A 26,395-nucleotide genomic window follows, 5' to 3' on the forward strand; every position below is an offset into this window, starting at 1 on the left:
GGAAGGAAACTATGTCATCTATGGAAGGTTTCCCTGTACCCCACTCCACCCCCACTCTGGCTTAAGTTCTCACTTTAGGAAGCCTTGTCATAGGCAAAGGGCATCAACATCTCTAGCACCAACTAAGTCTCTCTTTGGTGGGGGCTGTTTAGAGTCTGGCTCTCAAGTGGCATTTGGAATGTGAGAGATTTATGGAAATTATGGAGACAATTACAAAAGTACCTCTGAAATCCTTTTCCTGGGTAGACAGAACAGTTTTTCTCAGATGCCAAGTTGTCTCATGATTCTAGGGTCAGGGCAGATGGTGCCAACGTAGAGGATATAATCACAGCTGATACTTGACTCTGTGAGGAATTGTTACAAGGGTTTTACTTTATTTAATCTTTACAATAGACTCATGAGGTAGATTTATATTATTTTCTGTATTTTATAGATGAGGAAATGGAGGATCAGAGAAGTTAAGTAACTTATTCTACATTGCTCAGCAAGGCAGTTGTAGAGCCAGGATTTGTACCCAGGTTCCCAAGTCTGTACCCTTCAACACTGTCAGAGATTGTCTCTCCTAATTTTGGCCTAATCTTCATTGCTCTGGTTGAAACTCATTATTCATTATGTCTATGCTGAAAAAGAATTTGTTAGCAGCCTTCTTATAATGATCTTTCATGTAATTAGTGACAGTTATTAAATCTCTTTCCCTTGAGTGGCAAAGGAATGGTTTCTGTGCCTGACTGTACATGCCATGCTGATTGGTTTTGTGCCAGGTAGGAATGCTAAATGCTTCTTGTATGCATACTCTGGGATCTCTAAGCGTACCTGATTCTTCTGGAAACTGGGACTGAAGCTCCAAAACAGAGGTGGGGTGTGTGTGGAAGAGGTGGGAGCTGTGTCTGCAGCAAACCAGGTTCCGTTTAGTTCCTCACATCTACCTTTGCAGCTACACTTTGCCGTTGCTTAACTATAGTGGCAGAGAAGGGCTTTTTTTTTTCCTTTGTTATATGAGAGTTCATTTCCTCCAGTACCACTCCCTTGTCTGTGTTTTGTCCATTTGCAGTATTTTGGTTTGTGCATTCATAAAACAGGCAAACCAGAGGGCTGTGCTCATGATTAGTTACATGAAAAAGGAAAGGGCTGCCTTGGGAGATAGTGATTTCTTTTTTTTTTCTTTTTTTTTTTTTCATGCTTTCTTCGTCACTGATTGTGTACAAGCAGATGGGCTGGGTTGTTGCTTGTAGCTGATGTAATCAAGGGAGTTCATGTATTGATTAGCAGGCAGGGGTGATGTGGACTGTCTTACTTTCCATTTTCTTTAGAACGTTGATTTGACAAGGCTGAGATTCTGTTATTTAATGTGACTGACAGCAACCCTTCACTTTCAGAGATTACCTCACTTTTCATTTCTCTATAACTGTCTAGATGTGGCAGAAGTGACATTTACACAGTACTGCTTACCTATTCTCAGAAACATCACACTGCTGGAACCATGGGTAGGCTGGCTTTCTTTTACACTGCTCAAGCTTTTATTGAACTATTCACATGTGCTAGGGCATCATGCATGGACCTGAGAGAGCTACTGAATGTATGTTATGGCACCTCTCCTTTAAGAAGTACTAATCCATTTGTGGAGAGGGGCTACTGAAGATACTGAAGAGTGTGTACCAACGGATGAGTAAGCATCAGTTTAACATATGGAACAATAATGAGTCCACTGGAGCATGCATATAAATATATAAATGCATAGAAAAAGACCAGCAAGAATTGTACACAAAATACATAACCATGGTTTCCTCAGGAAAGGTGGAAAATAAGTAGGATGAGGAGTAGTCAAAGGGGAAATTTCATTTCACTAGTAGACTCTTTTAACTTTTTATTTATTTTTATAGAAATACAATGCATATTCCAAAAATCCACTATTTTGAGGTGCACAATTTAGTGGTTTTTAGTATATTCATTGTGCAACCATTGGTTCTAGGTACTTTCATCACAAACATCTTTGCTTTAGACATTTCTTCCACAGCATTTTTGCCACAGACATTTCACTGCATAACTACTTGGCCATAAGGAAATTTGTAAAAAGGTAACATAACTGGTTGACAGTTTTGTATTTTTGGTTGGTTTCATTTCTCCGTTGATGAACCAACCACCTTCGGCAGATTTAATGTATGTAAGGTAGTCTTCAGTTTGGTTTCATTTCAACATTGATAAACCTCCTGCAATTAGTCCCATTTTTATATTATCTATAAATTTTAGCTAGCCCTCATAAAAGCTTATACAGTGAAGAGTAGACTTGGTGGTGGAGTGGTGGTCTCAAAATAGTTAGCATTTCTTCCAGATGACAATGATTTGCCCTGAGTTGGTTTCTTATTTTGAAACACATTATCTTGGGAGGAAAAAGAGAGGCCAAGGGCCTTTTTTGAGGGCACAGAGTTGAACCCACATTTCCCATAGAACCCAGGCAAGAGTGTAGGTACAATACAAAAAATAAAATCAGTTCTTTGTGCAGTAGTACCATGGATATACACACATTTTAAATAAAGTCTTGAATTTTGTTATTCATTTATGATGTTCCATTGTGTCCTTTTTAATGCCCCTCTTTTATTTGTTGTGGTTTTATCGTTTTTACCGCATAACAGCTTTACTGCCAGTTAGTTTGCAGCAGAAATGGGAGATGAGGGTAAGGGGGATCGAATATATGGTGATGGAAGGAGAACTGACTCTGGGTGATGAACACACAATGGGATTTATAGGTGATGTAATACACAATTGTACACCTGAAATCTATGTAATTTTACTAACAATTGTCACCCCAATAAATTTAATAAAAAAAGAAGAAAAAAAAAAAAGAAAGAAATGCTTGGGGACAAAAATTCTTGCAGTAAAGATTACTACAGCAAAGATGTTTGCGGTGAAAATACCAGAAACAGCAACCATCACCACTATCTAACTCCAGGACATTTTCTTTTTTTTTTCTTCCTCTTGTCCAATTTTTTTTTATAAAGTTTATTGAGGTGACAATTGTTAGTAAACTCACATAGATTTCAGGTGTACAATTCTGTATTACATCATCTATAAATCCCATTGTGTGTTCACCACCCAGAGTCAGTTCTCCTTCCATCAGCATATATTTGATTCCCCTTACCCTATTCTCCCACCCCCACACCCCTTACCCTCTGGTAACCACTAAACTATTGTTTGCGTCTATGAGTCTTTGTTTCATTGTCTTGTTCTTTTATTGTTTTTGGTTTACATACCACATATGAGTGAAATCATATGGTTCTCTGCTTTTTCTGTCTGACTTATTTCGCTTAGCATTATACTCTCAAGATCCATCCATATTGTAACAAATGTTCCTATATCGTCTTTTCTTACCACTGAATAGTATTCCATTGGGTAGATATACCACTACTTCTTTATCCATTCATCTATCGAAGGACATTTTGGTTGTTTCCATGTCTTGGCCACCGTAAACAAAGCTGCAATGAACATTGGAGCACACGTGTCTTTATGGATACATGTTTTCAGATTTTTTGGGTAGATACCCAGGAGAGGGATTGCTGGGTCATATGGCAATTCTATTCGTAATTTTTTGAGGCACCTCCACACTGCCTTCCATAACAGCTGCACCAGTCTGCATTCCCACCAACAGTGTATGAGGGTTCCTTTTTCTCCACAGCCTCTCCAATACTTGTTACTATTTGTCTTTTTGATGATAGCCATTCTGACTGGGGTGAGGTGATATCTCATTGCGGTTTTGATTGGCATTTCTCTGATGATTAGTGATGTTGAGCATTTTTTCATGTGTCTATTTGCCATTTGGATGTCCTCTTTGCAGAAATGTCTCTTCAGGTCGTCTGCCCTTTTTCAATTGGGTTGTTTGTTTTTTTGTTGTTGAGTTGCATGAGTTCCTTCTATATTTTGGATATCAGCCCCTTATTGGAGGCAATGTTTGCAAAAATCTCTTCCCATTCAGTTGGTTGCCTCTTTATTTTGTTGATGGTTTCTTTTGCTGTGCAGGAACTTTTAAGTTTCATATAGTCCCATTCGTTTATTTAGCATTTACTTTCCAAGCCTTTGGAGTTAAATTCATAAAATGCTCTTTGATCCCGAGGTCCATAAGTTTAGTACCTAAGTTTTCTTCTGTGCAGTTTATTGTGTCAGGTCTTATGTTTAAGTCTTTGATCCATTTTGAATTAATTTTGGTACATGGTGACAGGTAGTAGTCCAGTTTCCCTTTTTTTCATGTGGCTATCCAATTCTTCCATCACCATTTATTGAAGAGACTACCTTTTCTCCATTGTATGTTTTTTGCTTCTTTGTCAAAAATTATCTGTCCATATGTGTGTGGTTTTATTTCTGGGTTCTCATTCTATTCCATTGGTCTATGTGTCTGTTTCTCTACCAATACTATCCTGTTTTGATTATTGTTGCCCCGTGGTATAAGCGAAAGTCAGGGAGTGTGATACCTCCAGTATTGTTATTTTTCCTTAAGGTTGCTTTGGCTATTCGGGGTTGTTCGTGGTTCCAAACAAATCTGATGATTTTTTGTTCTGTTTCATTGAAAAATGCCATTGGGATTTTGATGGGGATTGCATTAAACCTGTGTATTGCTTGGGGTATTATGGCCATTTTAACTATGTTGACGCTTCCAATCCATGAGCATGGAATGTCTTTCCATTTCTTTTGTCTTCTTCAATTTCTTTAAAAAATGTCTTACAATTTTCAGCATATAAGGCTTTCACATCCTTGGTTAAGTTTATTCCTAGGTATTATATTCTTTTTGCTGTAATTGCAAAAAGAATTGTTCTTTGTATTTCTTTTTCTGAGATTTCATTGTTAGTATATAGGAATGCAATGGACTTTTGTGTGTTGATTTTGTAGCCGGCAAGTTGACTGTATTCGTTGATTGTTTCTAACAGCTTTTTCGTGGAGTATTTAGGGTTTTCTATATATAGCATCATGTCATCTGCAAAGAGTGACAGTTTAACTTCTTCATTCCCAATTTGGATGCCTTTTATTTCTTTCTCTTGTCTGATTGCTCTGGCAAGGACTTCCAACACTATGTTGAAAAGCAGAGGTAATAGGGGACAACCCTGTTGTGTTCCTGAATGTAGAGCAAAGGCCTTCAGTTTTTCACCATTAATTATGAGATTATCTGAGGGCTTGTCGTATATGGCCTTTATTATGTTACGGTGCTATCCTTCTATACCTATTTTATTAAGTGTTTTAATCATAAATGGATGTTGTAGCTTGTCAAATGCTTTTTCTGTATCAATTGATATAATCATATGATTTTTGTCCTTTATTTTGTTTATGTGATGTATCACATTGATGGATTTGCGGATGTTGAACCATCTTTGTGCCCCGGGGATGAACCCCACTTGGTCGTGATGAATAATCTTTTTAATGCATTGTTGTATTCGATTTGCTAGAATTTTGTTCACGATTTTTTCATCTGTATTCATCAGAGATATTGGTCTGTAATTTTCTTTTTTTGTGTTGTCCTTACCAGGTTCTGGTATCAGGGTAATTTTGGCCTCATAAAATGAGTTAGGTAGTACTGTCTCTTCTTCAATTTTTTGTAAGAGTTTGAGCAGGATTGGTATTAGATCCTCTTTGAAGGTTTGGTAGAATTCACTAGTGGAGCCATCTGGTCCCGCACTTTTGCTTTTGGGAGGGTTTTGGATGACTGATTCAATTTCGTTACCGGTCATCGGTCTGTTTATTTTTTTCCAGTTCTTCCTGGTTCAGCATAGGAAGGCTATATGTTTCTAAGAACTTGTCCATTTCTTCTAGGTTATTGAATTTGGTGGCATATAGTCCTTCATAGTATTCTTGGATGATCCTTTGTATTTCTGTGGTGTCCGTGATAACTTTCTTTTTTTTTCATTTCTGATTTTGTTAATTCGTGTCTTGTCTCTTTTTATCTTAGTGAGTCTAGCCAAGGGTTTTTCAATTTTGTTAATCTTTTCAAAGAATTACATTAGTTGTCACATTAATTTTTTCCAATGTTTTTTGTTCTCTATTTCACTTAGTTCTGCTCTAATTTTTGTTATTTCCTTTCTTCTGCTGACCTTGGCTTTCATTTGTTCCTCTTTTTCTAGTTCTTTGAGGTGTAACATGAGGTTATTTATTTGGGATTTTTCTTGTTTCTTGAGCTAGGCCTGTAATGATATAAATTTCCCTCTTCAAACTGTTTTCGCTGTATCCCAAAAATTTTGGTGGGATGTATTTTCATTGTCATTTGTTTCTATGTATCTTTTGATCTCTCCTCTAATTTCTTCTTTGACCCAGTCATTCTTTAAAAGTATGTTGTTTAATCTCCATGTATTTGTGTTTTTTCCTCCTTTCTTTTTGCAGTTGATATCCAATTTGAAAGTCTTGTGATCAGAGAATATGCTTGGTATGATTTTAATTTTCATAAATTTGCTGAGGCTGATTTTATGTCCCTCTGTATGCTCTATCGTTGAGAATGTTCCGTGTACACTAGAAAAAAATGTATAGTCTGATGTTTTAGGATGAAGTGCTCTATATATGTCAATTATGTCTATTTCGTCTAATGTGTCACTTAGGGCTGCTATTTCGTTGTTTACTTTCAGTTTGGATGATCTATCCATAGCTGTCAATGATATGTTTAAGTCCCCTGGTATAATTTTGTTTTGGTCAATTTCTCCCTTTAGTTCAGTTAGTAGTTGTTTGGTGTATTTTGGTGCTCCCTGTTTGGGGGCACAGATATTGATGACTGTTATGTCTTCTTGTTGTATAATCCCCTTTACCATTATGAAATGTCCATCTTTGTCTCTTGTTACCTTTTTCACCTTGAAGTCTGTTTCATTTGATATCATTATGGCTACACCTGATTTTCTCTGGGTACCATTTGCTTGGAGTGTCAATTTCCACCCTTTCACTTTGAGTCTATGCTTGTCCTTGTAGCTGAGATGTGTCTCTTGGAGACAGCATATGGTTGGGTTTAGTTTCTTGATCCAATCTGCTACTCTGTGCCTTTTTATGGTGAGTTCATTACATTTACATTTAGGGTGATTATTGATATGTGAGGATTTCCTGTCATTCTATCTTTAGTTTTCTGGTAAGGCTGTGTCTCCATTGTTTCTTTGCCTTTTTGTTGTTGTCTATTATTTCTGTGTGGTGGTATTCTATGATGCTTCCCTCTGTTTCTTCTTTTATTTCAGTATATTTTTCAGTTCTGGATTTTTTCTTGAGTGGTTACCCTTAAGTTTATGTAAAAGAAACTTTGATATTTAGAGTATTCCATTTTCTTCAGCACGCTTACTTTCTCCATTCCCATATTCCGGTTCAGGCCTTGACTCTGCCCCTTTTTGAGTTTTGGTTGCCACAAATTGTCCCTGTTGATGGTGGTCGAATAGCCTCCTTTAGTATTTCTTGTAGTGCAGGTCGTGTATTAGAAAATTCCCTCAGCTTCTGTATGTCTGGAAAGGTCTTTATTCCTCCTTCATATCTAAAGGATACCTTTGCTGGATATATTATTCTTGGCTCTTTATTTCTCTCTTTCAATAGTTTGAATATTTGTTTCCACTCCCTCCTGGCTTGTAGAGTTTCTGCTGAAAAATCTGATGATAATCTAATAGGCTTTCCGTTGTAAGTTACCGTCTTCTTTTCCCTGGCTGCCTTGAGGATTCTTTCTTTGTCGTTGATTTTAGACAGCTTCAATACAATGTGCCTTAGAGAAGGCCTGTTGGGATTGAGGTAATTAGGTGTTTTATTTGCTTTTTGGATTCGAGGATCCAGTTCTTTTCAGAAGTTTGGAAAGTTCTCATCGAAAATTTGTTTGAATATATTCTCTGTTCCCTTCTCTCTTTGTTCTCCTTCTGGTATGCCCATTATTCTTATATTGCTCTTTCTGCTGGAGTCAGAAAGTTCTTGTAGAGTTCTTTCATTTCTTTTAAGTCTCAAGTCTCTTTCTTCTTCCATCCGTGTCATTTCCAGGTTTCTATCTTCGATGGCACTGATTCTTTCCTCCATCTGTTCAACTCTACTACCTAAGCTGGCTATTTCATTCTTAATTTCTTCTATTGAGTTCGTAGTCTCCAGAAATTCTATTTGGTATTTTTAAAAAATTTCAATCTCTTTCGTAATATGTTCATGTTGTTCTTTGATTGTGTTTCTGAGTTCATTGAACTGCCTTTCTGTGTTTTCTTGCATCTCGTTGAGTTTTTTAAGAACTGCCATCTTGAATTCTCTGACATTTAAATCACATATTTCCATTTCTTTTAGTACCTTTTCTGGAGACTTTTCACTTTCTTTCTGAGCTGTCTTGTTGCCTTTTTTATTCATGGCAATTACTGATTTATTGTTTCCTTCCTTGACATCTACCGGAGTGACTTCTGCAACAGGTTTACAGGAAGAGGTCTTTCTTTTGTTTTCCAGTACTTGTTGGTAGAATGTTTTTTCTCTACGACTGCAGGTTTTTTTTCTCTCTCACACTGTAGTGCTGTGTTTTCTCTGCACTATTCCAGCTTCTCACACGATGGGGGGATTCCCTGGGAGACAGGCTTCTCTTCTGTTAACAGTTCACCTGGGTCACAGGGCACAGTGTCCTTGTGGGTATGTGGAGAGCTTTTGAAGTTCCAAAGCTCTTCCGCACCATATTCAGAGCCCGTGTTTTTCAGCAGTTGTGTTTATTCCTGCAGGGATCCACCCAGATAGGTGGATACAGGGGCTGGGTGAGTTGAGAGAGGTGGCCCAGAGCAATGTTGGCCCCCACCACCACAGCTTGTCCTGCTTCCACAGCTGCCACCCCTCTGCCAGAACTAGTTGGGCTGCAAATGTGTGTCTGAGGACCACAGTTCTCAGAACAGCAAATATTGTGTTCTTTTGATCTGACACTGCTACTGTTCTGCTTCTAGCATTGGGCAGGTGGGGGTGGGGCGAGGTCTGGGAGGGTAGGTTGGGTGCAGCTAGTCTCAGTGCCTAAGGCTTCCTTTCTCTGCGGCAGTGAGGGCTTATACCACCGTTTTCAGCCTTCTTCCTTCAGTCTTTGCTCCGAGGTCTACTGTAGGACATTTTCATCACTTCCCCAAAATAACCCTGCATGCATCAGCAGTCATTTCCCATTCCCCCCTTGCCTCTGACGACCGCTAAATTCTTTGTGTCTCTATGAATTTGTCTATTTTGGATATTTCAGATAAACAGTATGTAATATGTGTGGTGTTTGGTGTGTCTGGCCTAGTTAGTGTACTGTTGTTGAGGGTCATCCATATTATAACATGGATTTGTATTTAGTTTATTTGTTTTGCTATGGATTCTATTTTATATGCATACACACCTGCACACACACCACATTTCAGTTTACCCGCTTATAAGTTGAATAATATTTAGATTGTTTTCACTTTTTCACTATTATGAATAATGCTGCTATAAACATTTGTATACATGTTTTTATATGAAGTATGTTTTCAGTTCTCTTAACATATACCTAGGAGTGGAATTGCTGGGTTGTATGGTAACTATATGTTTAACTTGTGAAGAACTGCCAAAATGTTTTCCACCGTGGCTTCACCATTTTACGTTTCTACCAGCAGTGTATGAGGGTTCCAATTTTTCCACAGTATGACACACTATGGAATATTACTCAGCCATAAAAAAGTAATGAAGTCTTACCATTTGCAACAACATGAATGGACCTAGAGAGGTTATTATGCTGAGTGAAATAAGACCGACTGAGAAAGACCAATGCCATGTGATCTCACTTATATGTGGAGTTTTTACCTTCTTTATATTTTAACTTTCTACAAAGCAAATGTATTCACGTATCAAGTGTATAAATGAAAAAGCAGAAAGAAGAAAATGGAAGATACATACAAAATAAAAGGCATATCAAAATTTGGACCTGGTTACGTTGCTAACTCTCTGGTAGTCATTTCTCCTTTATAGGCCTCAGTTTGTTCATGAGGAAGTTCAGATAGTGGTTCATTGTTGTTATGTGGTTGAAAGTCTCTATATTATTTCCATGTTTAAATATGGGATTAAAGATCACATTTTGGAGTATTTAAGGACAGGTGGTATTTTGGAAGGAGCCCATTATTCCTAAAGTGTATAGTACAACGTAAGAAAGAACTGCAGATTGAAACCAGATTATGGTAATGTTTGGATTCCAGGATAAGAGATTTGGATTCGGCAATGGGAAGCTATTGAGGATTTGGGAGTTTGAAAGTAGCCAATCAAATTGATAGTTAAGGAAATTGGTATGTGAGAGAAATTAAAGCTGGGAGGTCATCCTGGAAAATTACCCAAGGATAGTAGGAATGGCAAAGGAAGAGGTGAGGACCTGAAATCTTCTCTGATTTGGAAAGCATTCTCTGGAACTGAGGTAGGCGGGAGTAGTCAGTTGTCTTGCTTACCCCATGTTTCTCAAAGTTAGTGGTTAGGCACAGAATAGGTCCAAAATAAGTATTTGCTAAATTGAATTGCATTAACCCAACCTTACTTAGAGTTTAGTGAAAGCTGAAGAAAATAATGTTCAAGTACTTTGAGAGGGTTTCCAGGGAAGCCTTCCAACTTGCCAGGCTCTGGGCATTGTCTGTTTTCTTTCTTTACCCAGGAGCCCTTGTGCGCTAATTGCAGTGTCAATGTAAAACACTTAGGAATTGGTATGCATTAGCCTACACAGGTTGTTGATGAGGAAGTTGATATGGTACTCTGGGCTAACATTGCACCCAGGGAAGATGAGCTCATGGGCTGACCTGTTTCAATGCACTTTGGCATGTAAGCCGACAGGGCCTTCATCTGCACAGATCATAGAAGCTCGCAAGAGCAGGGGACTTAAAGTTTATACCAGAACGTCATAGCCTCAGGGCCATGGGACATTTTATGGGACCCTAGCTCTGGGGGTACAATAATTGGGTCTTACAGGACACCTTTTTCTAGGCTAAGAAACATCTTTTCTCGAATGTGAACTCCACAATGGGTAGAGATTTTTGTCTGTTTTGTTGATGCTGTATCTCCAGTATCTGGTACCTAGTAAGCATTTAACATAGATTTAATGAATGAATGAATCTACTAGTCATTCTTTTGGATTAAGGTAGCATCTTAACACAAGTGGTGGGTTTATGGGGTCATTGCAGTGTAGTTAGACTAAGGTGTTGTCTTCTCAGAAGCTCCTTTTGAAGGGTCCTGCCATCCAGAACTTTAGTTCTAGCCAGAAAGGGCTTCCCCACCAAATTCTGTGTAAGAAGTCTGCATCCACTGAGTTGCAGTTGCCTTCCTGCCCTTTTATTGTTATTTGAAGTATGGCTTATGGCTTAAACCTAAATTTGGTTCCGTCTTGACCTGGCTTTTCATCTATCCCCACACCCTGCCAATATTCTGTGCTTCTTCCCACTGGTTCTGTTCAAAGAGTCATCTCATTTCAGGCACCTGAAAGCCAACATTTTATTTTGACTTGACAGTCTTAAACTCCTGAGAAGAAAAGAAATGGTTCTTATCTTGTAAAGGCCTGCTGATTGTACCCTTTTCATAGTGGGGATTAGATTGCTTTGTGAGAAGCTGAGAAAAGCGAACAGATGATTAGAGGATGAGGTTTTTATGCTACAAATAGACAACATCATGTATATGAGATGTTTGTCTCAATGCCTTAGAATCACCTTTTTGAACAGATCTGTTCCTTGAGTAATCACCCCTCATCATTGCCTATTGATTGTATTAAAGGGCAGCTATTAGCATATAGAAGACACAAAGCTGACCTTTGAAAGCTGGAAATAAATTTACAATAGATCATTTGCAGAGGGTGATAGGTTTGGGATGGAGATGCATTTTTGCACATTTGGCTGTGTGTGAAAAATGCATTAAAATGGAACGAGCCCTACTTGCTTAGGCTTGTGGCAAATAAACAGAATATATGCTAGTGACATATCTAGGTTCACTGGGTGATAACCATGCTCCCACCCTCTGTGAGGCAAAGGGAGACGGGAGAATACACAGAGTTGGGAAGTAACTGCAGTCTGTCTAACTTCATCCCAAAGCCTCTGTTCCACTAAGCCCGCCTACCAACCAGCTTTTCTGGTTTCAGAAATAGAGATACATATCTAAATTGCTTGATCTTACCTTCTTGAGGCAGGGATGTGGAAAAAAGCTGGAAATATGGAGGAGAAAGATGGATTGTTGAATAAAGCTGTTGAGACAACTGGCAAGCTCTTTGTCTAATTCCTCTGGCAGATCTTGCCACTCTTCTCAGGGTCCCACCCTTCCTTTTCTCCCTGACCTCCTCTCCACCTCCTCGCCCTCCGTTTTTCCTCTTTCATAGGACTAGGGTGAAATTAGCCATCTCCCCGATTTAAGTTAAGTCGTCACAGATCAAGATACTTCTTACCCAGCGTCCCCAACTGAGGTTTTCTTCTGAATCCCTTTGCCTTCATAATTTGAAATGGATAGTCTCAAACTCTACCAACTGTATCCAATTCTGATGAATGTAATAATTTTCAGTTTACCTTGTCCCAAGCCCTACTCTACTCCTTACATATCTCCCTTAGAGCCAGAGGCAAAAGGTGCTAGCATAGTGGTTGAGAGCCCAGGCTCTAGAATCAGACTGCCTAGCTCCTATCCCAGCTCCTCTGCTTCCTAACTTGACTTGGAACAAATTCCTGAACATTTTTGAGCCTCAGTCTCCTCTTCCATGAGATGGTGGTAGTAATGGTATCTGTCTAGCAGGACTAAATCATAAAGTTCATTGAAAATTCTTAGTACAATGTAGAGAATATAGTCAATAATATTGTAAAAACTATGTGTAGTGTCAGGTGGGTTCTAGACTCACCAGGTAGATCACTTCATAAATTATACAAATGTCTAACCACTATGATGCACACCTGAAATTAATATAAAATAATATTGACTGTCAGCTATAATAGAAAACAATAGTCACGGGGATATAAAGTACAGCATAGGGAATATTGTCAATAATATTGGGATGTAAAGTACAGCATAGGGAATATAGTCAATAATATTGTACCATGTCAGATGGGTAATCAACTTACTGGGGTTATCACTTTGTGAGGAATATAAATGTCTAATCACTATGTTGTTTTGTACACCTGAAACTAATGTAATATTGTATGTCAATGGTAATTGAAAAATAAAGTAAAAAAAAGGTTTTTTTTGCATAGTGGCTGGTGTATAGTAAGTGTTCAATCAACAGCTGTTGCTATTATGTGGTACTGGGACATCCTGACATCTCCACTCCAACTTTGAGGAAGTAGAGAATTTGCATGTCTAAGGAATTTCACAGTTAAATTTTAATGATTTATTTGCATATCCTTTGATGGAAATCAACACCAAAGCTCACTCCAGTATCCATTTTTGGTCCCCATGCTCATAGGCATTGAGTTTGACAATAATCCATCGGTGGCACCTAAGATGTATAGCTTAATCCTTATTTTTCTTGACCCAGCTGTGCTGCCTAGATATGTCCCAGAATGAATGAGTTCTGTTTGCCATAATACCTCTCTCCTCTGAAACCATCTTACTAAGAACTCTCTTAGAGATGATATAGTCCTACCCTTCCCCATCCCCCGTTCTACACAGAGGCCTAGAGAGAATTAGACTCAGGCCTAGGGTCAGCAAGTCTCCCTAGAGCTAGCCTGGCATTCAGTTTACAGGGGCCTCTGGTTGAAGGCTTTCTGAATACCTAAATAATTTAAATTATCCTTTTTCTACTTAGCTGGAAACTTCTCAAAGAAGGAAGCTAATCCATTCTTTTTCTACCTTCTTCCACAGCTCTGGGTGAACCAGGAGGATGGGGTAGAGGAAGGGCCCAGTGATGTGCAGAATGGGCACCTGGACCCCAATTCAGACTGCCTCTGTCTGGGCCGGCCACTACAGAACCGGGACCAGATGCGGGCCAATGTCATCAATGAAATCATGAGCACTGAGCGCCATTACATCAAGCACCTCAAGGATATTTGTGAGGTAGGCCCAGTTATGATAGTACATGTGGGGGCACTTAGGGTGGTGGAGGAGAGGGCACTTCCATGAAGAATCAACAACTCCCCTGGGCCCTATCATCTTTCCTCAAGATGTAGGAAAGAGCAGCTTGACTGGCCTCCTAGATTTTGTCAGTGAGCAAAACTGCTATCTTGAGGCTTCTTAAGTTTCTCTCCCTGTCTGTTACTCTCCCATTTCTCTATCTGTCTGTCTGTCTAACTTTAATATTCATATTCTCTTTCTCTCTCCTTCTCATCTTCCCTCTCCTTCGCCCCACTTTCCCTCCCCTCTCCCTGTCCCTCCATCCCTCTCCTGAATCTCTACTCCTATTCTCTTGGATTCTAATTTAGTTGTTCCCACCCCATGGAAGGGCCTGACCTCATTCATTAAAACAAAACACCTTCGTCCAAGCCAGTGGTTCACAAACTTGACTGTGCACCAGAGTCCCTGGGGGAGCTTGTTAAATATGAAGATCCCAGCCCTCTTCCACCTTCCCAAAGCTGTGACTTCTCAGTCTGAGCATCTCCATGTTTAACAAGCATCCCTGGTGATATTTATGCTGCTGGTCTTCCTCCCTCACTTGGAGAACACTGGTTTTGGGGTTGGAGCAGAACAGAGCTTAGGGAGAGGAACCTGTAAGAGATGAAAGCTAGGTGGCTCCTTCACTATGCCACTTTGCCCCACAATCGCCTTCCGGGAGCGGTGGCTCCACATTCCCTAACTCCATCCCTTTTATCTCTCTGACCTGAGTGAGGATGAGAGCCCTTTTCCTCACACTCCCTTGAGCTCAGCAGAGACAAGTTGACATTTTCAAAGGACATTTTACTAAACAGTATGGGAAAACCAATGTGAAATGGAGTAAAGAATGTTTTAAAAGAATCTCTCTCTCTCTCTCTCTCTCTCTCTCTCTCTCTCTCTCTCTCTCTCTCTCTCTCTCTCTCTCTGACACACACGCACACGCACACACACGCACACACCATAGCTTTCTGCTTGACCCCGGGAATATTCTACTTTGAATATTTTTATCCCCTTCCTTCCATATGAGGGATTAGGTCCTACTTTCTGTACCCTAACCCTGCTGACTGGGGCCAAGCCCAGTTTGTAGTTAATAGTACAGCTCTAACATTTTTCAAACTTCTTGTTTCTTTACAGCAGTGCTACCCAATAGAACTTCCTGCAGTGATGAAAATGTTCTATATCTTCACTCTTCGGTACAGGAGCCACTAGCCAGCTGTCTGTGACTATTGAGCACTTGAGATGTGGCTAGCATAATTGAGAAATGGAATTTTTTTTTTAATTTATTGGGGTGACAATTGTTAGTAAAATTACATAGATTTCAGATGTACAATTCTGTATTACATCATCTATAAATCCCATTGTGTGTTCACCACCCAGAGTCAGTTCTCCTTCCATCACCATATATTCGATCCCCCTTACCCTCATCTCCCACCCCCCACCCCTCACCCCCCTTACCCTCTGGCAACCACTAAACTATTGTCTGAGTCTATGAGTTTCTGTGAGAAATGGAATTTTAAATGTAACTTAATTTTAATTAAAATAGCCACATGTGACTAAGGGCAACCACAGTGGATAGTGCAGCTCTAGAAAGATCAAGGTCAAGGACCGTGGGCCTTAATTTTCTTTACCTCAGTTAATTTTCTCACTTCTCCCAGTAAGGTTAACAGTTATCTTCCCCTCTCCATGAGGCAGTATGGTAGGGTGGAAAGAACTCTGGGGGCGTGGAGTGCTGGCTTTCACATTGTAACTTAGTCACTAATTAACTCTGTGGCCTTGAACCCTTAACTCCTCTGACCTTCAATTTTCTGATTTGTCCAGTGGCCTTCATTCTACCAACCTCTTAAGTTTATTGACAAAATTAAGTAAACATAGTATTGTAAATATTTGGGAAAAAGTAGTTTTTGTTTCCTTCCTCTACTCTTTTACCTATTCACCCATCCATCCCTGTCTCTCTTTTATCTTTGTCTCTTCCTCCTACATTCACACAAATGGAGATACATGTTTTGTAAATTAACCTCTGGAATGTGCTATGTGGCATTGGGCATTAAACAACTGATATGTCATTTATTCAGCAAAGGTTTAGCGGAGTTCTACTGCTTGCTGGCCCTGGGAATAGCTCCTACCCTCAAAGTATTTTATATAGATCAGCAGTGTCTGAATCACCTGGGAGCTTGTTAGAAATGCAGAATATTTAACTCCACTCCAGACCTACTCAGTCCTAATCTGCATTTTAACAAGGTTCCCATTTGGTTTCCAATACATGTTAATGTTTGAGGAGCACTAGTGTAAAATGATAGCTGTCTTATCTTAGGGTTTGTAATACAAGTACAGTCTGTTCTATACCAGGCAACTGAGGGATGCTGTCAAGACTGTAAGTCATGTCATATCACTCCTCTGTTCAAAACCCTCAAATGGCTCACTATTTCTTCCTGAATAAAAGTCAAAGTTCTGATTATTACTTATACATCCCTGTGTGATCAACCCTTCCTTACCTCTCTGACTTCATCTCCTGCTCCTTTTCTATATGTTCTCTCTTCCAGCCACACTGGCCTCTTGCTGTTCCTTGAAAATGCCTGGCATGCTCCCCCGCAACAGCTTTTGTACTGGCTTTTCCTTCTGCCTAAAGCGCCCCGCCCCCAGATGTCTCCATAGCTCTGTTCCTCATCTCCTTTAAGTCTTTACTCAAATTTATTACCTTCTCCTTGAGACCTTCAGTGACCATTCTATTTAAAATTGTAACTGCATTATGTCTTCTTTCCCACTTTGTTTCTTTGTTGCACATATTGCTATCTGACATATTGTTTATTTTGCTTACATGTTTTATTTATTGTCCATCTCCCCAACTAAAATTTAAATTCCATAAGGGGTGAGAGTACTTACCTGTTGATATACTAATGTATCCTCAACACTTAGCACAGTGCCTATCATATGGTGGATGGTCAATGAATATTGTTGAAAGTCAGAATGAGATGTAAGTGCTGTAGCAAAGTACATTCACATCTTACGGCATTTGATTTTTCAGACAGGACATAGGTTGTGTTTATTATTCCCATATTCTAGGTCTGAGAGGCAAACTTACTTTCCCAGAGTTCTCAGGCACTGGCCCAGTGGGAGTCCTTTAGTCTTAGAAGGGTCTTCTGTTTCTAATTCCAAAACACCTTGGCCTCTGCCTCGTACAGGGCACAGGGTCAGGACAGCAATGGAAGTATTTGTTTTTTCAGAGGAAGACGTGCTATGTCCCTGCTTTGAGGACTTGCCCAATCCAGCCAACCCATGCAAAGCTTTTGTTGGCGATCTGATGGTTTTGTATTTCTTGATTATTCTTGGTGCCAAAATTAAGGGTTTAAATGGGAAATATCCCTTTTGTCCTGTCTTGCAACCACAGGTGTCAAAGGAAGGTTTACTTAAAGTAAAATAAGAGTGAAGAAAACTGTCTATCTGGGCGAGAAAACAGTTTTTTAGCCCAGGGTTATGTCACCTCTAAACCAAAAGCTGTGAGGAAAAGTATGATTTATCAGAAAGAAAGCCAGACTCAGAATTGGGAGTCCCAGGTTCAGGTCCCACTTTAGTCACTGATCAGCTGAGGAACCTCTGGGTCTTGTTCCCCAGCTCTAAAATGAGTGAATTTGAAGATTTGCTCTTTAAATGCTGTCTGCATCTCACTTTCTTTGATTCTGTACCATCTAGATATGCTGTCACTAGAGAAAGCTGTAGTAGTGATCCAGATAACTTCTGCATTTCCTGTCATTTCCTCTTTGGTACCCATGGAAGCACGTCTTACTCGGGCATGAATGTAACCTGGCATAATCTCTTTCTGTAGGTTAAGGGAGATCTCTGAATACTTCCCACTCTTGTGCTGTTGAAGGAGAAATGGGGGATACTGCATTCAGGATAGTAAAACATCATTATTAGAAAATTTTCTCTCTTTCTCTTACACACACCTCTCTCTCTCTCTCTCACCTCTATCTTCTCTCTTGCTCTCTCTTTTTCTCCCTCTCTCTCCCTTTCTTTCCCTCTCTCTCCGTCTCGCTCCTTTCCCCTCCTTCACCCCCCTTCTCCTGGGAGCAGAAAGTGCTTTGCAAACATTTAAGTTATAATACCCACATTTTACAAACAAAGAAGTAGGAAACAAAGTCAAAGTCCTTCAGTGAGGCCAGTAAGAGAATAAATCTTTTTAAATGAGGTCTCTGCAAAAGATGACATTCTTCTTTCTAAACCCAGACCATGGGATAAAAGAGTCTTGGCTTAGTTCTAGGTTACCTTGAACAGTGATTGGGGATACTACCTCTTGTAACTTTACAACTCATAATCAGAGAAACTGAGACATAGGGGAAGCAAAGCTAAAGATGCCTTTTTTTTTTTTTTTAAGATTTTATTGGGGAAGGGGAACAGGACTTTATTGGGGAACAGTGTGCACTTCCAGGACTTTTCTCCAAGTCAAGTTGTTGTCCTTTCAATCTTAGTTGTGGAGGGTTCTGTTCAGCTTCAAGTTGTTGTTCTTTCAGTCTTAGTTGTAGACAGCACAGCTCAGCTCCAGGTCCAGTTGCCATTGTTAGTTGCAGGGGGCACAGCCCACCATCCCTTGCGGGAGTCGAGGAATTGAACTGGCAACCTTGTGGTTGAGAGCCCGCGCTCCAACCAACAACTGAGCCATCTGGGAGGCAGCTCAGCTCAAGGTGCCATGTTCAATTTTAGTTGCAGGGGGCAGAGCCCACCATCCCTTGCGGGACTTGAGGAATTGAACTGGCAACCTTGTGGTTGAGAGCCCACTGGCCCATATGGGGATCGAACCGGCAGCCTTCGGAGATAGCAGCACGGAGCTCTAACCACCTGAGCCACCGGGCTGGCCCTAAAGATGCCTTTTAAAGTTGCTTCATCTCCTCTCTTGAGGAAGATAATATCAGTCATCCCATACCTATAAAATACATTCTGTACTCAAAATGCCTCCAGAGAAGCTGAACTAGCTTTCCTCAGTCATTCATATTACTTTCTCATACTCATCACCATCAAGAAATTCTTCCTTAGGACTAATTGAGTTTATCATACTGTAGCTTCATGTCGTTTCCATTTGATATGTTTAAACCTGAGGTTTACAAACTTATTAGCCATTTGGGTTTTCCTTTCTATGAACTGCCTGTCCTGATGCTTCCCAATTGTCTTTACATCTTGGTGTACACATAGAAAATGAAAACACATTGTATAAAACGGTAATATTTGTATAGCATACTAAGGTAAAGGGATGAGGCAACTTGACCAGCCCAGGGGTTTCTGGCTGCCCTAGGCCCTCCCTCTCTGTACCATTTGGACACTCCAGGCCCTGTTCCTATCCTTTGCCAATTTTCCTGTAGTTTCTCATATTTTTCTTGCTGATTGACAGGAGTTCTTTATATATTCCAGATATTAATCCCTGTTAGTTTTCCATGTGGCAAATACCTTCTTCCTCACATTCTCTTGTTTTTGTAATGGTTTTATTTAATTTGAAGAAGGGATTTCCTGGCCCAAAAAAGGGAAAGAAGAAAAGAAAACCACCAGTTTAAACATTCTGCTTCCCGCTTACCTTTTGTCATCATTAGCATGAGAAGAGCTAGTCATTTTGTAGTTATTCAACATATATTTATTGAGCAGCAACTGTATGCCAGGTCCGTGTTAAATTCTGGGGATATAGCTGTGAACAGGACAACCATAGTCATCATTCCCTAATTTTCTTAAAAATTATTTTCAAGATGTTTATCAGGTCTACTGTTAGGCCTCAGGCTTCCAGGCAAAGCAATACATGAAATCTCTAGAAAGTCAGAGCTGAATGGAGCCCTGCAAATATTTTTTTATATGTGTGATATATAGAGATTTGATATATAGAAATAGAGATACTGAGGTCCAGACTTGTGAGGGCTTTTCCCTGAAGTGTTTCCCAAACCTGTATGATCCCGAGGCTTTTTGGTCCATCTTATTTCCCTGTGGTCTTTGGGAGTGTCCCTAGATATCATGGCTGTGATGTGTACCCCATATCAAGGCACTAAATCTAGCTCAGTGCACTAGCTCTAGATTTCTAGATAAACCCTTGTGGGATTAAGAACAGTAAAATAAACAGGCAACCTTCCTTGACTGTTACCATGGAAATACCAGGGCTCATTCGTGCCGATTGTGATTGACTCGTTAATTCCCACAGTACTGTTGGCTACCATGTGGTCTGCTTTCCCACCCATCCCACTTTGCTCCTAGGAGGCAGAGATGAGGCTCTCAGCAACTGCCTTTGTTGAATTGGTTCATACCCACTGCCATATCACTCTGTTCTCTCTTACCACTCAGATAGGGTGAGAGGGTATTTGAACCATGTTTGACATTAACAGCCACAGACCCCTTCTGCTCCCTCTGCCCTGTGACAGGCCTTCAGAGGCCCCCTAAGTCTTCTCTTCTCTAGGACAAAAAGTGCTGGCTCCTTACATGGTTCTTCATGCTGTTGCTTTTCAGGCCCTTCTACCCTGCTTACTCCCCTCTGGCTCTGTATCCTTTTCTCCAAGTTCCTCTGAAAACAGGGCTCAGAATTGAATGCTGCTCTGCTTCAGTGTTGGGACTACCTTCCTATTAAATCTCTCATTCCACCTTCTCAATGTGTTTCTTCTTTTTTTTCTTCCCTATTTTAACTAGAGGTTTTATTTATTTTTTTCCCTGAACCTCAATATCTATATCTTTATTTTTATTTCTTTAAGTATAGTTGATTTTTCCCTAACTTAAAATAGCATTCTTTTTGGGGGGACAGTCACATTCCATACCAGCTCATGTTAAACTTACATACCCTCAAAAATGAGTGAATGAAAAAAAGCATATTGATTGACTCCTAAACCAAACCTCTATTCCTCATTGCTGTGGAAAATTTGATATAGTTACCAGATCCACCAAAGAAAGGGGATGAAAAATAAAAACAAGACTCCAGAGCACTAGTTATCTCTCCTGGCCTTTCTCCCCTGAGAAGCCTAGGCAGTTGTGTGTTGTAAGAGCTGAGGGCAACATTTTGGGGTTCTCTGACTACTACCATATTCTTATGTCCCGTCTCTTATTTCCTTGATAAAGGCAGTTTCAATTATTTGTATTCCCTTTAGAAAGTCATGTGTCTTAAATACTAGGGCTGGAAATTTTGAGAGGACATTGGATTTTCCCCCTTTCCTTGATAATATTGTGTTCAAGGCGGCCTTCCTGAGGCTGTGTTTTCTTTATACTCTCTGGCAAAGACTTTCCCCCCATTTCTAATCTTAAGTATAATTTTAAAAAATAGCATTAGAGGAAGTTTGAAAATAGGAACAAAACCAACTAGAATCTACCAAATATAAGAGAACTGTTTGCACTTTTGCATAATTCCTTCAAATATGTCCATATGTATATGTATTTACAGAGTTGTTATCATAGTGCCATAACATTCTTTTTTTGTGTGCCATAATATTCTCTGTCCTGCTTTTCAACATTGTATCATAAACACTTCTCCATGTTTCTGGATAATCTTCCCAAACATTATTTTCAATGGCTACATAATATTCCATCAAGTTAAATGTACCAGAATGTATTTATAATCTACCATTAGCTTTAAAGAAAAACAGTTGACAAAACACTTCAGGGTTTTACCATCCTATGGGCAGTTACATTTCTCCTAATAAATAGCTTAATGTTCTCTTGTTACATCATATGTAATGTAATAGAAAGAAAATGATGGCCCTGACAAGGACAATGAATATCATACTGGGGAATTAGAAAGCTGACTGACATCTCTATCTGTTCTCTCTTCCACAGCCCACTTTTTGCTTCTCTTTCATTTATGTCATATTCCATACTGATGTTAAGATCTAGTATCCCTGTTGCACTTTGGGCATTTGATAATAATTTCTACCTTCCCTGAGACCTTTCAAATGGGAGCCATGAACAAAACTATTAAATACTTCCTGAACTGACTTTTGAGGATGAATGAGCTGCCATGATGGCTTCTTCTGTTTCCCAATGTGGTCACTCACCGATACCAACTGCTTACCCAGACATAACATGCTGATATGACACTGGTACCAGTTTTTTCCAGCTATGCTCACAGGCCTACCTTAGGGAGAAAAAGTTGGAGCAGGGTTGAGGAAGTCTTTGCCCCCTTGCCTAATGCCAAGATGGAAAAGTTCTTGCTAGATGATGTGCTCACTGCTTTCCCTGCTCCACTGTAGCTAAGATACTTCTGATAGGGTGAGAAAGAGAAAGAGAGAGGGAAGGAGAGAAGGGACAGAGACAGATGCAAGCAAACCGTGGGAGTTAGGTATTTGGCAGGATGGGCATCTAGGAGTTTATTGCCTCTCTCCCTATACATCAAGGAAAGCTTTCTAGGGAGGCAGCATTTTGGGAGTTACTTCAGTAAAGGTAGTGGAGCTAAAAGAGTATTGTGGGAATAGAGGGCATCTTCTTCCCGGTTAGGAATTGGAATGAATGAATGTAGAGCATCTTGAGCATGGCAATCAGTGAGGGTGGCAGCATTAGTTAAATAAATGTCAACACAGGTGCAGACTATTAATTTTCAAACTGTTGAAAGACACTAATTAATGGCTGAATTGGAGTGTGAAAAGAGATAAAGGAAGTGAGATTTTGGTAGAGGTTGGTAAAGGGCATTGAAGCCGGGAATCAGGGTCTTCCTGGAGTATGCCTACATGCCCTAATTGAAAGCAGTATTAGGGGAGACAAAGTGGAGGTAGAGACAGGGCCAGAAGTGGTAAGTCAGTTACTGCACTGCTCTTTATTATATTAGAGGCTCAACACGTAAGAAAGCTGTTACCGTGTTTCCCCGAAAATAAGACCTAGTCAGACAATCAGCTTTAATGCGTCTTTTGGAGCCAAAATTAATATAAGACCCAGTCTTATTTTACTATAATATAAGACTGGGTCTTATATAATATGTTATAGTATAATTAATACAATACAATATAATGTAAGACCGGGTCTTATATTAATTTTTGCTCCAAAAGACGCATTAGAGCTGATTGTCTGGCTAGGTCTTATTTTCGGGGAAACATGGTATGAAAATCGCATTTAGGTTTTTTAGATGAAAGCAAGTGACCATAATTCATTCTCACCAAGAACATGTTCACATACTAATAGTTTCTAATGAGGACAGTGGCCATTAGTTAAAAATCTACACCAGTATATTTAATATGGACGACTGTGTGTATGTTTGTGTGTTTGTTTTGCCCTACAGTATGCCCCGAGTCTGATTGTGTTATCTCAGTGCTCTCTTATTAGACTGAGAATCTTTCATTGATTCTTCCCTTTCATCAATGGCTAGCTGTATTAATTCACCTGATTTTTTCCCCTTTTTTTACAAATGTGTCCTGAACACTTACCCTGTTAAAAACATCATGCCTGAACACTTATAGGCTTGTTGATTGGGCTCATCCAAACGATCTCTCCTGGCCAGCTACCTTAGATGGCTAAGAGATTGCTTTAAGGAATAGTTTGGATTTGTCAATTCCTGTTTGCTTTTTGGAAGTTTTCCTGCTGGGGCCTCTGTTGCCAAATTGTTTTCAATGTTATGAAGACCTTTTGAGTCAGTCCTATAAGAAATAGAACTTGAGAGAGTGAATAGATCCAGCTAAACCAGTAGCTACTAAAATGAGTAAAAGTGTTTGCGCTTAACCAGCTTCTGAGAGAGGGCTCTATGACTTCTGGGGTCCTTGTCGTGGAGGATAGTGGGCAAAGCTCTATACTCTGGAGACTTTGTACCCTGAAGACCTTTGCTTGAGATCCAGCTTTCCTAGTTTCTCACTGGTGGAGTGGTTTCCTTCTTTAAACCTCAATTTCCTCAGATGAAAAATGGAAATAATTATTCCCTGTCTACTTCATGGAACTGAAATTAGGCTCCTAAGTACTTAGGAAGTAGTAAAGACCTTGAGGAATCAGGGAAATCCTCAGCCTGGGCTCTTTCTTTGTCTGCAGGGCTACCTGAAGCAATGCCGGAAGAGAAGGGACATGTTCAGCGATGAACAACTGAAGGTGATCTTTGGGAACATTGAAGACATCTACAGATTTCAGATGGGCTTCGTGAGAGACCTGGAGAAACAGTACAACAATGATGACCCCCACCTCAGTGAGATAGGACCCTGCTTCCTGGAGCACGTAAGCATCTTCCCCTTTGGGGAGGGTTTTGAGAGAGGTTACGAAGCAATGGAAGGAGTGTCTGAGCTGTCTGGTCCTGCTCAGCTGCTTTGTCCTGTGGTAGGGGATGGATTTCTCTCTGACTCTGATGTTGACATCTTTGCCAGGGTATCAGGATTTAGGAAGGTACTGTGATTTGGACTCTCTTTCTTTACCTTTCCCCTCCCTTTTCTCTCTCCTTCCTGACCATTACCAGTAGGATTTTTCTTCAGCTTCTCTTTTCTGTTCCTGTTGGGTTCAGTTTCCATGGGATCCAGTGTTTTAAAAAGGATTGAAATTATTCACTGCATGGAGAACCCAGGAATCTGAGAAATAGGAGAGACCATGGTCAGCGTGAAAGTGGGCACCTATGAGGCATTTAGGGGAAAGCACTAGGGTAGGAGAAGTGATGCGTATAGGAAAAGAGGCCACATGATTTAGAGGAAGTAGTTCTAGGAAATAGGAAAGTGAGAATTTGAGTCCTGTGTCTGTAATGGCTGTCTGGGTACCTTTGGGTAAGTCCCTTACCTTCTTTGGGCCTCCTCATCTAGAATATAAAGTTTCATTGTATACTTCTGTGGTTCTCTAACATCTTTTGGGTCTCATTCACAAGTGACTTAATTGTTTTAACTCTTTCCACCTTTGTATAAAGTTTTTAGTTTTAAAGAGACAATATATGCACATGATACAAAATTCAAATGACACATAAAAGTGTGCAGCTAGAAGTCTTCTTGCAACTTTCTCCTTCTTTGTTTATAGGAATGTGTGTTGGGGAGTGGTGGTACATATCCGTAAGACTATCCCTATGTTCTGTGATTTGCTAGAAGGACTCATATGACTCAGCATATAGTCATACTCATGGTTATGACTTATTACAGCTAAAAGATACAAACCAAAATCAGCAAAAGGAAAAGGCAAATGGGGTAAAGTCTGGAGGAAACCAGGCTCAAGTTTCCAAGAGTCCTTTCCCAGTGGAGTCATACAGGATGCACTTAATTCCCCTTGCAGTGAGTTGTGACAACTCGTTAAATGTTGTTTACCAGGGAAATTCATTAGGGATTCAGTGCCCAAGGCTTTTATGGGGGGAGGCTGGTCATGTAGGCCCCCTCTGCCTAGCACGTACCCAAATTCTAGACTCCCAGAAGGAAAGGAGGTATTCAATATAAACCACATTGTTTATACAGACAGTTTAGCACAGAGAGCCAGTCTTGTCAGGGAATGTCGAGAACCCTCTTGAGATCCAAGGTCCAAGATGCCAGTTAAGGGTCAGCATTTCAAGCATGTCTTTCTAAGGGTAGCATTTTCAGGCATGATATGTAAACTCTTTTCTGTGCCATATTTAAAGTGGTTCAGCCATTCCAGAAAGTATCTAGAAAGTATTTATCAAAGTTTAGCATGTGTATGACTTAGTGGTTCCATTCTTGAAGATGTATCCCAGAGAAGTTCTCGCAGAGGTCCATGAGGGAGCATTTACAAGGCTGTTCATTGCATGGCAGTGTTGTATGTGGGAGAGTGCAATTAGAAGCCATTTAGGTATTTATCACCAGAAGATGGATAAGAAATAGATAAGGAATGCTTACTGTGGGGTATTTTATAGCAAGAAACAACAGAGTAGTTGTATGAACCTTTTAGCACTGCGTATAGATATCATAAACATAGTGTTGAGTGAGGTAAGTAGAATATAGAATATTGGTTCTCTGTTGAAGCCTGCCCTGTGCATTGTAGGGTGTTTAACAGCATTTCTAGTCTCTACCCACTGAATGCTAGTAGAAACTCTCCCACCCCAGTTGTGACACCTGTAAGTGTCTCCAGACATTGTCAAATGTCACCTGAGGAACAAAAAAGGACCATTTATCTATTGGAATGATCATATGCTCTTATCCCTTAATCTGTTAATGTAGTGAATTTGGATCGAGTAATTTTTATATGTTAAATGAATGTTGCATTGCTGGGATAAACCCTACCTAATCATGGTGTATTATCCTTTTTTATGTAATAATTTGCCTTGAAAAAATTGGATTGTTTGCCCTTTTATTAATCAGTTCTAGGATTGTTTTTATCAATTTTCTAAGGTATAATTACACACAGGATTCACCAATTTTAAGTGTATAATTTGATGAGTTTTAGGAGACATATATAGTAGTGTACATATCATCATAATCAAGATACAGAACATTTCTATCACGTCACCAAGTTCTCTCTTTTTCCCTTTGTAGTCAATCCCTGCTCCCACCCTTGGTCCTTGGCCAACACTATTCTGCTTTCTGTTACTGTAATTTCACTT

The 26,395-nt window shown here is 39.9% G+C and overlaps 1 protein-coding gene across 4 annotated transcripts in view; it reads left to right on the forward strand.

The window, feature by feature from the left end:
- The window catches only part of ARHGEF9 (Cdc42 guanine nucleotide exchange factor 9), a 312,209-nt gene that overhangs the window by 228,434 nt on the left and 57,380 nt on the right, over nucleotides 1-26,395 (forward strand). For all 4 annotated transcript variants that reach the window (XM_088795205.1, XM_019715751.3, XM_019715753.3 and 1 more), the window contains exons 3-4: nucleotides 13,741-13,932; nucleotides 23,914-24,093. In XM_088795205.1, coding sequence (XP_088651331.1) covers nucleotides 13,741-13,932; nucleotides 23,914-24,093 — 372 coding nt within the window. The remainder of the gene's footprint in view (nucleotides 1-13,740; nucleotides 13,933-23,913; nucleotides 24,094-26,395) is intronic.

The sequence above is a fragment of the Rhinolophus sinicus genome, chromosome 18 (genome assembly GCF_057876585.1).
Source record: "Rhinolophus sinicus isolate RSI-liver-muscle chromosome 18, RSI-T2T, whole genome shotgun sequence".
Classification (NCBI taxonomy): domain Eukaryota; kingdom Metazoa; phylum Chordata; class Mammalia; order Chiroptera; family Rhinolophidae; genus Rhinolophus; species Rhinolophus sinicus.